The sequence below is a fragment of the Alosa sapidissima genome, chromosome 3 (assembly GCF_018492685.1).
Source record: "Alosa sapidissima isolate fAloSap1 chromosome 3, fAloSap1.pri, whole genome shotgun sequence".
NCBI classification, from domain to species: Eukaryota; Metazoa; Chordata; class Actinopteri; order Clupeiformes; family Clupeidae; genus Alosa; species Alosa sapidissima.
Genome location: NC_055959.1, coordinates 15,388,236 through 15,398,183, shown reverse-complemented (window position 1 = coordinate 15,398,183; position 9,948 = coordinate 15,388,236). Strand labels below are relative to the sequence as shown.

Here is a 9,948-nt window from a genome sequence, read left to right as displayed (position 1 = left end):
CAACATCCTCTAATCGTCCACATAGTGCATGAGCACTAAATATCAGGTATGGCTACAAGGAGAGGCTTTGAGCCAAAGGACTGAAGTTCTAGATCCAGGTCCAGTAACCCCTGACACAGAATAGTGAGCTCCTCTATACAGTATGTGTGACGTCATCATCTCAGAGATGACAGTTTTCTGCCTACAAGCTCTTAGTTTTTGTATGCATCAGTGGTTGCTTGATCTCACAGTGAGTCCTGGGCACAGTAATACACAGCTGTGTCTCCAGCCTGTAGATTCTGGCCCTGTAGAGTCACTGTGCTACTGGACGTGTCTCTGGAGACGCTGAACTTGTTCTTCAGGGCATTGTTTTCATTTTTGTCTTCATCATAGTCGAGCGTGTTGATCCACTCTAGAGGTTTCCCTGCTGACTGACGGATCCAGGCTGTTCCATAGTAGCTGATATCTGTAATGGAAGCTCCAGTCACTTTGCAGGTAACAGTCAGAGACTCTCCTGGCTTTACCATGATGGAGCTGGGCTGAGTGTGTTCAATAGCACAATCTACCCCTGAAAACAAAACAGAATCCAACATTTTAGAACATATAAAACTCATAAAAATACAAGTTATCTTCAAATTACTTCTGAATAAGCTATTAAAAACCCACATGCCACCAGCAGTATCAGCATCAGGAAACATGTTTGTGTTGAGGAGGCTGATGTGAGTGACATGGCTCGGGAATGCTCCATGATCTGATGAAGAAATGAAAGTCACACAGTATTTATACATGGTAGGTGGGCACTTTTGCATTCAGGTGTCTATTTTGGAATAATCCGGGACATAGTTCATGTTATACATCTAGCATTTTAAACACTCCATGCATATGTTTACACTAATCACACTCAACATGAGAAGCAAATACAACTGGGTAACTTGAATAATGTTCCAATCAAATGAATGCATAACAATAATATAAAATGTACCGTTGTTTCACACCTCCCCCTATTCACTCTAGCTCAGTTGTAGAGTGTACATAATACACTTACATGGGCACTGTGCTTACTTCCAGACTGAAGCTAGCTAGGCAGTATGCTGTGGTTTGTAATGCAACAGTTAGAGACTATTTTGACACACGAGGTTATTTGAGGACGTTAGGTCCTTAGTGGCACTTGTTGTTTCTGAATGAACAGCTGTTATGTTACTATGGGCCATCACTGCCCCCTGATGGTTATGTGTATGATTGCTCATTATAAGATAGTGACAATGTTTTTGTACATCTCCACTCAGTGTTTGTTTCACTGTGTTTCTCTTGCACAGTAATACACAGCAGAGTCCTCTGCCCTCAAACCAGACAGTTTCAGGTACACCATGCTGTTGGGGTTGGTTCTGGTGATTTCAATGCGTCCTTGGGCACTGCTGGCATAGCTGGTGCCACTAGCATCACTATAGATAAAACCCATCCACTCCAGTGCTTTCCCAGCAGGCTGTCTGATCCAGTGCATGTCATAATTCCCAAAACTAAACCCAGATCCTTTACAGGAGAGACTGAGGGTGTCACCAGGTTTCTTCAGCACTGCACTGGAGGGAATGGACTCCAGGCTTTCACTTTTCACCACTGCTGAACAAAAACAAGAGGCACATGAATCAGACTACATCTCTAGTACCAATCTGAAAAGGGATTTATTATTCACTGCAACTCACATGCTATGGTGTGGAGTAGCAGTATCAGTGAGAGTGTGTCCTTCATCCTGTGGGTGTTGATGTGAACTCAGCTGCAGTTCACAGTTCTGCAGCTCCCCATAAGTACTGATGGACACCCAGCTCTGAGTTTGCATAATCATGGCAGCAAGCAGGAGGTCATGCAAGAGGGTATGATGTAATTTATCTCCACATACAGAATGTCTTCAGCATCTATTAGGTTTGTTTCATTCTTTCTTTTGTTGGTTGGTTAGTGTCAGCTAACAGAAATACCTTTGTGGAGGCTTAATGTATATACTGAATTTTGTAAACCTAGCATGGCAAATTAATTATTCCAACTAAGTTGTGGCAGTCCTTATTGTGAAAAGATGACAGAGTGATCCATAGGAAGAGTAAGGGCCCGTCCCAATACCTCCCCTACCGCTAGATTTTTGCCCTAACCCTCGTTTTTGCGCGTGCATGTGTAGGGCTAGGGTGTCCCATTACTTTAGGGAGCAAGGGGAAGTGCTATTTTCCCCTTAAAATCAACCCTCAAAATATAGCCAGGACCGATGCAGGCTTAAAACGAAGTGGGAGATGAAATTACCCAGGATACCGTGCAAGCTCAGCGAGCCGGCCACATTTTTCATATATTTTCGCAAATAAGCATATTAAATTTTCGAAATATGTTGGAATATGTTAGTTTGATTCACATCTGATGGACTGTTGAGTTTTGAACACTAATGTTAGAAAATATCTCACGAAGCTATCTGACGATGTTCATGATATCTGCTGAGTGCTTTGACAGAGTCTGCCCATCAAATAACGTTATATATCTGATCTGGATAGTTTCGTTAATATTTAAGGTGTGTGTTCTGGCGTTCACACGAATATCTTTGTTGATTAACCAGACGTAGATAAATCAGCACAGCCCACACAACAATGACCGCTGGAACGGGCATGTTCCTGAATGAAAATAGTAGCAGGCTACTACCGGTAGACACGTCGACGGCGCTGCGCGTGACGTAGGTGAGCACGTTCGCTACGCTAATTTGCATATAGTGGTGTCCCAATTCATAGGGAAAGATCTTCACCTCCACTTCCCTTGTCGAAGGGGCTTCAATGTTGAGGGCAATCAAAACCAAGAGGAAATTTTAAGGGGGGAGAAATGGGACGGGCCCTAAGACTAAGAATAATAAAAACTGGTTATGTGCTATCTATTGTCTCAGAGATGTACAAGTTTGTCTATTTAAGTATGGAAACACTGACATTTGTTCTGCTGTAACTCAACACCTTATTTATTGTAATAAAAAATGTACGTTAATATTGCACACTTGAGGAAAACAATGTCCACTACAAGTGTGCTGGGAGGTTGTCTTCATTTATTCAAATACTGCACAGATCACAGATCCCTTTGGCACGTTAACTCGCTGCTTTCTTTTCTCTCACTTCAGTTTTGTTTTCTCTCTTTTTTAAGTAGTTTGTACTGAATTAAGCCTCTGATTGTATTTTATCTTACAGTCACCTACTGCTGAAGAAATGCAACAGCATGACTAAATACATTAATAAAATGGCTACAACATCTTGGTTGGGACATAAATGAGACAAATCATGGGGGGTATACCACAAATGTACTGTTATAAATACTATATCTAACCATATTTGCAATATATGAAGCTGTTTTAATAAGACACTTTTATTAAACTCATTCTGGCATTAAAGTAATATTACTGATTACTAGGAGAGTTTTTGTCAGTGTAAGTGGTTGTTTTCTGTCACAGTGACTCTCGGGTACAGTAGTACACAGCTGTGTCTCCAGCCTGTAGATTCTGGCCCTGTAGAGTCACTGTGTTACTGGACGTGTCTCTGGAGACACTGAACTTGTTCTTCAGGGCATTGTTTTCATTTTTATTTCCATTGTACTAAAGTATGTTAATCCACTCTAGAGGTTTCCCTGTTGCCTGAGGCTGTTCCCCGGTAGCTGCTATCTGTAATGGATGCTCCAGTCTCTTTGCAGGTAACAGTCAGAGACTTTCCTGGCTTTACCATGATGGAGCTGGGCTGAGTGTGTTCAATAGCACAATCTACCCCTGAAAACAAAACAGAATCCAACATTTTAGAACATATAAAACTCATAAAAATAAAAGAAGTTACGTTCAAATTACTTCTGAATAAGCTATTAAAGACACACGTCACCACCAGTATAAGCATCAGGAAACATGTTTGTGTTGAGGAGGCTGATGTGAGTGACATGGCTCCGCTGTGCTCCATGATCTGATGAAGAAATGAAAGTCACACAGTATTTACACACATAGTATTTATGCATGGTAGGTGGAAGAATTTATAATAATAATAATAATAATAATAAGCTTTATTTGTATAGCACCTTTCATACACAGAATGCAGCTCAAAGTGCTTTACATTTGAAGCATGTAACACAATAATAGTCAGTCAGTCATTATCAATCACTTTTCTTTGCTGTTTATGATCTACTCAGCAACATATCAAAAATATAGAAAATGACGTCATAAGACTGGCAGCCTTAACCCTCTTACCCCCCACAAGCACGCCATATGGCAACTGTGGCAAGGAAAAACTCCCATATTCCAGGAAGAAACCTTGAGCAGAACCTGACTTAATAGGGGGAGCCCATCTGCTTCTGGCTGGCTGCGCCCTCCAATAGTAGCAGATGTAGAATAATCTGAAAATGTAGTCTACAGGATAAGATGAGTTAACTAAAAGCTTTCCTGTACAGGTATGTTTTCAGATCTTTTTTAAAAATATTTACTGAACTCGCCTGCTTGATGTACAGAGGCAGGGTGTTCCATAGTTTGGGGGCATAATGGATAAACGCAGCTTCTCCACTTTGTTTGTGGAGCACTTTGGGTACGATTAAAAGATTAGAATTGGATGATCTAAGTTTCCTTTGTGGTTGATAAGATATTAAAAGCTCAGAGATATATGAAGGTGGTATGCCATTCAGAGCTTTGTAAGTAATTAACATACAGTAACCTTAAAATCAATTCTATAGGAAATAGGGAGCCAGTGCAGTTCAGCCAACACAGGGGTGATGTGTTCTCTCTTCTTAGTCTTAGTTAAAAGTCTAGCCGCAGAGTTCTGTATGAGTGCCAATTTCTTTAGATGTTTTTTGGGAAGACCAGTGAAAAGTGCATTGCAGTAGTCTAACCTGCTAGTGATAAAGGCGTGAATTAGTTTTTCTGCATCTTGTTGAGTTAAAAAGGGCCGCACTTTGGCAATGTTTCTCAAGTGGAAATAGGCTGTCTGAGTAACTTTACTGATATGGGGCTTAAAACTTAACTCTGCATCTAAGATGACACCGAGGCTTGTTACTTTTGGTTTGACCTTGTGTGCCAAGTTCCCCAGATTACTAAGAATAATATCTCGCTTTAGTTTTGGTCCAACCAGAAGTACCTCTGTTTTGTCATCATTTAGTTCAAAGTTTTTGCTCATCCACTGATTTGCATTCAGATGTACCACATTATATACGTTTTTATTGTCTGTAAAAAGGGGTCAGTGTTGGTGTCATGGGTCATGGAAACCACTTACTGCTGTGTTATACCTCCCCCTGCTGACAAAAAGAGTTGTTTTTTCCAAGATATGCACAGGATGGGTAAAGCACAAGCATGAAAATATATAAAATCACAGTCAGAAAAAAATAATACAAATACAAATTTGAATTTGACTGGACACTAAATGTGATCGGCTACTAATATAAATTTTCTATCTGTCTTAAAAGAATCCATTTGGGTTTAATGTGATTCACTTCAGTAGGCTAAAGCATTCATTTCCAATTGGGTATTTCACATCAGTAAAGTGTATTAGAGCAGACAGTCGTGCTGGTATTGATGGGCTGACTGTTACCCTGTTATATTTGACAGCTTAAGTGGGATGTTAAAAAACAATCCCCATATACTCTAACTGTCAGCATCCATATTTCTCAAGTTGTGTTTCCTTTAACACTCAAAAGTGACCAGTGACCTGAGAGACTGTAGCTGTTGCTGAGAACACAGGTCTTTTTCTTTCTTTAAGCCTTTAAAGTATTGGTTTGTTATGTTATTTGTTAATACAATAATGTAATGTAAATATTAATAATAATTTGCCTATGTGAGTTTTGTTTACAAGGGTTGCAGAAATAGTGGCACCTACAGGTCAAACTTGTAAGCTGCATTTAATTTAAGTTACTGTGGTCACATGATCAGCCTAACTGATAGCAGTGCAAAATGAGCATGCAGTCCTTTTGGTGCTACGCTGCACACAGAGTTAGGTGTGCTAGAGAAGGGAAAGATTAAACAGTTTATCGGCAGCTACTCCTACATTTCTGGTCAGAAGGCAAACACAGTATTGTAATGATCTGAGCCTAGCTGTTAATGACTGTGCTCCCATGATGCTGTTCAGTTGATGTGTTATGTTGAATGTTAATGTTAACCATGCAAGTTACCAATGTTGTGTGTCCTGAATGTCGTGTTTATGTTTATAGTTGATTACAGTGTTCATAACCGGGTCTAACTAGTGTGTGTTGTAGATACAGCCTCACATAGATGTTTAGTGCTGGAGCATAAGGGCCAGGTCTGGCCCGGAATTATGGTTCGTGTGTTTTGGTGCGTAACCAATAAAAACCATTCTGAGACAACTGTGCAGTTTGTTACAATATTCAGCAAAGCATCGAACGTCAGCGAGAGGGGTGAGAGCTCATCGGCTAAAGTGACAGAGTTTTTCGACCTTAACATTACGTCTCCAAAAACATTTTGATGCCACATCAACTCATAACCATAGACTGTAAAAAATATAGGCCTAACATGACGAACACTTCTGCCATTGTCTGAGCGGCTTTCTCTGGACGATTGCCGACCTAGCAACTTTGTAGCTTTGGGTAGGAAACTGCACTTTGGTTATCCCTTTAAACTGCCTTTAAGGGATAGCCTGTACACTGCACAACAGCAGATGTCAATAATCCTCTATCTAGGCTACTGTAGCCTATATGCAGGTGAATTAAATATGTTGGCATAACATAAGGGATAGATGTAGGCCTATTTCTTTACAAAAAAAATATCTAATAATAATGGATTGAAAAGAGGTAGGCCTAATAATAGACCAGACATGATTGAATAGATATAAGAAAATGGACAACATATCCACACCAGTCCCCATCAACACAACTGTTTTCACAGGTCAGGATTCTTCTTCTTCTTCTTCAGGGTTTAATGGCAGATTGGACACCTATCGGTGCATTACCGCCACCTGCAGGATGATTCAGCCCATTAACTCATCAGCCTCTTAGATTCTGGCTGCTAGGCCAGAAGCTTTTAAAAACCTAACTAGGCTTGATGTGACTTTAGTATCATTCAATCCAAGTACAGTAGAGATAGTAGCAGTGGTAAAACCCAGGCTGTGAAGTTCATTAAAAAGTACACGCCTAACCCCACTGTATTGAATGCAATCTAGCAATCTAGTAATTTCCCAGATAAGATCAGGCCTAGCATTTGAAGACTGGCTTTTTAGACTGTTAAGGACTGAAAAGGAGTCTGAGCAGATTACCGCCTCTCTGGGTCCTTCTTTCAGCACCCACTGAAGGGCTTTCAGGATAGCCACAGATTCTGCTGTGAAAACAGCCATATCATCATTCAGTCTGAATCCCATTCTTACGTTGGATTGAGGGATGAAGAATGCACAGCCAGTTTTTCCCGACTCTGGGTCTTTGGATCCATCAGTATAAATTTGCACACTGGAGTCCCAGTTAAGCTGAATGTACTCCATAGATGAGTCGCTGGAGAATTCTGCATCTTCATTGTGTTTGTCCTCATGTAATTTGAAGTCAAACTGGGGGGAAGGGAGAAGCCAGTTAGGGACTGATCCCCAATTAAAGATTTTTGCTGGCACTAGATCTAATAGCTTAAAACCCATTTTAAGCATTGCATAATGAAAGGCTGCCTGTTTCCTGGTTTATTATTAAATTCAAAGTGGTCAGCCAGGATGGCACTTGCCGGGCAACCACTAACTTTCTCCCTTAACCTATTCCAATAGTGCAGAGAGAGCTGGATTCTTCTTAAGGATAGGGGTTTCTCTCCCGTTTCAATGAGTAGAGCAGAGACAGATGTGGAGGTAAATGCCCCGCAGCAAATCCGGAGAGCTTTGGATTGAACAATGTCTAACTTTTTCAGAACAGATGTTGCAGCCCCTCCATAAACCTGGCACCCATAGTCAAATATTGATCTTATCATGGCTTGGTAAACAGTCAGGAGCGTGCCCTTGTCCGCCCCCCAAGAGAAGCCTGTAAGACATCTCATCACGTTAATCACCTTACTAGTTTTGACTACAGTTTTAGAGATATGGCTGTTCCAGTTTAGCTTGCTATCAAACCATACTCCCAAATATCTGAAACTATCCACTTTTTCTACGGGGGTGCCATACAAGGTCAAGGAGCCATCCCACTTTTTCCTGGCACGACTAAACATACTTTGTCTTAGAGACAGAGATTTTAAAACCCCATTTAGATGCCCATTCCTCTATCATTTTTAATTCACCCTGAATCTTCTTAGTTATAAATGGGATGTTTCTTCCTCTAACCCATATGGCCCCATCGTCAGCATAGAGCGACTTCCCTACACCTTGGCCTAGGTCAAAGAATATGTCATTGATCATGACATTAAAAAGCACTGGGCTGATCACGCTACCTTGTGGGGTCCCATTATCAACACGGACCACACCTGAGAAAGATCCACCTACTCTAACCTGAATTGTACGCTCTTCCAGGAAATTCTTGATCCACCAGAACATTCTTCCATCAATACCGTATCTTACTAATTTAATAAGGAGACCCTCCCTCCATAACATGTCGTAAGCCTTCTCAATATCTAAGAAGACGGCAATAAGGGACTCCTTATTGGTCAAAGCTTTCCTGACTTCCAGATCTAAAGCAGCCACATTATCCATAGTGCCCCTACCCTTCCTAAATCCACTTTGATAATCCACCAATATTCCCTTCACTTCTAAATGGTAGACCAGTCTGTCTGTAATCATCCTCTCCATGATCAACAACCGAAGTAAGGGCTATAGGCCTATATGAGGATGGTGAGCTAGGATCCTTCCCCGGTTTCAGAATTGGAATGACAACAGCATGCTTCCAGGTCTTAGGTAACTTACCTTGATTCCAGATTTCATTCATAAGGCTGAGAAGTTCTTCTAAAACAAGATTAGATACATGATTAAACATTTTATAGTAAAGATTGTCCATTCCAGGGGTTGTATTCCTATTTTTAGCTATGGCTCCTTTAAGCTCATCTAGGGAAAAGACGACATTATAGTCCCGACATCGCGACTCTTGGGGAAAGACATAATTCCTTATTGCCTGAGCCCTAATTTCCCTACTTTCCTCATCAAGATTGTCAGAGCTGTGGATCTTTCTAAATGCTTCAACTAAGAGGTTAACCTTTTCCAAGGAGGATACCGCTACCTTTGCTCCATCTATTAGCACAGGGAAGTTAGTTCTCCTCCCTACTCCATTCATTCTCCTAACCGTGGACCACAGTTGAGTAATTGGTATTTCACCTGATAAACTGGAGCAGTAATCCCTCCAACTATTTGTCTTAGCAGATTTAATTACTTTCCTTACCAAAGCCCTACAGTATTTATACTGCACCAGGTTATCAGGGGAAGGGTATCTACGCAGGGCCCTGAAGGCCTTTTCCTGATTACCTCATCACACTCTTCGTTCCACCAAGGGACCACTTTCTTCTGTGGGGCCTTGCCTTTTTTAGGAATAGCAGAAGAAGCTGCCGCAGATATGGTACTTGAAAAGGCCTGGTTCCACTCGTCTATAGACCCATCCTTAAGATCAGACAAAAATTCATCACATAAACATTCAAACTTTTCCCAATTTGCTTTATGAAAGTTAAATTTCCCCCCTATCCTGTCAGTTTCTGCCTTTAACCTGAATCCAAAAGTTCCTAAGGTTGGAAAATGGTCACTCCCCATGTTGTCTGGGTCAAGCACCTCCCACTCACACTTACCTGCTAACTCTCCCGAAACAATCATCAAATCTAAACATGAAGGAGTTAAAGAACCCAACTGGATCCTCGTTGGGCGCCCATCATTCAGACAAACTAGGTTAAATTCATCCATAACAGACTCACCTGTCCATATAACTGGAGGTCTAACTTGTCTCAATACATGTTCTAACTCATCTACATTTAGTTTCTGACAAGGATTATAGAAATTCAATAAGGTTATTCTTCCAGTGTTACCCCAGATTTCAGTCACAACAATTTCTAGGTTT

General features: G+C 41.0%; 1 protein-coding gene and 1 gene segment (V, D, J or C); both read right to left on the bottom strand.

Annotated features, from left to right (window-relative positions):
• LOC121704901 overlaps window positions 1-9,948 on the bottom strand; it is a 589,105-nt gene that overhangs the window by 522,259 nt on the left and 56,898 nt on the right. The window lies entirely within an intron of this gene.
• On the bottom strand, window positions 1,119-1,771 carry LOC121704710. The segment is given in 2 exon segments: window positions 1,119-1,593; window positions 1,680-1,771. Coding segments are annotated over 2 exon segments (366 nt in total).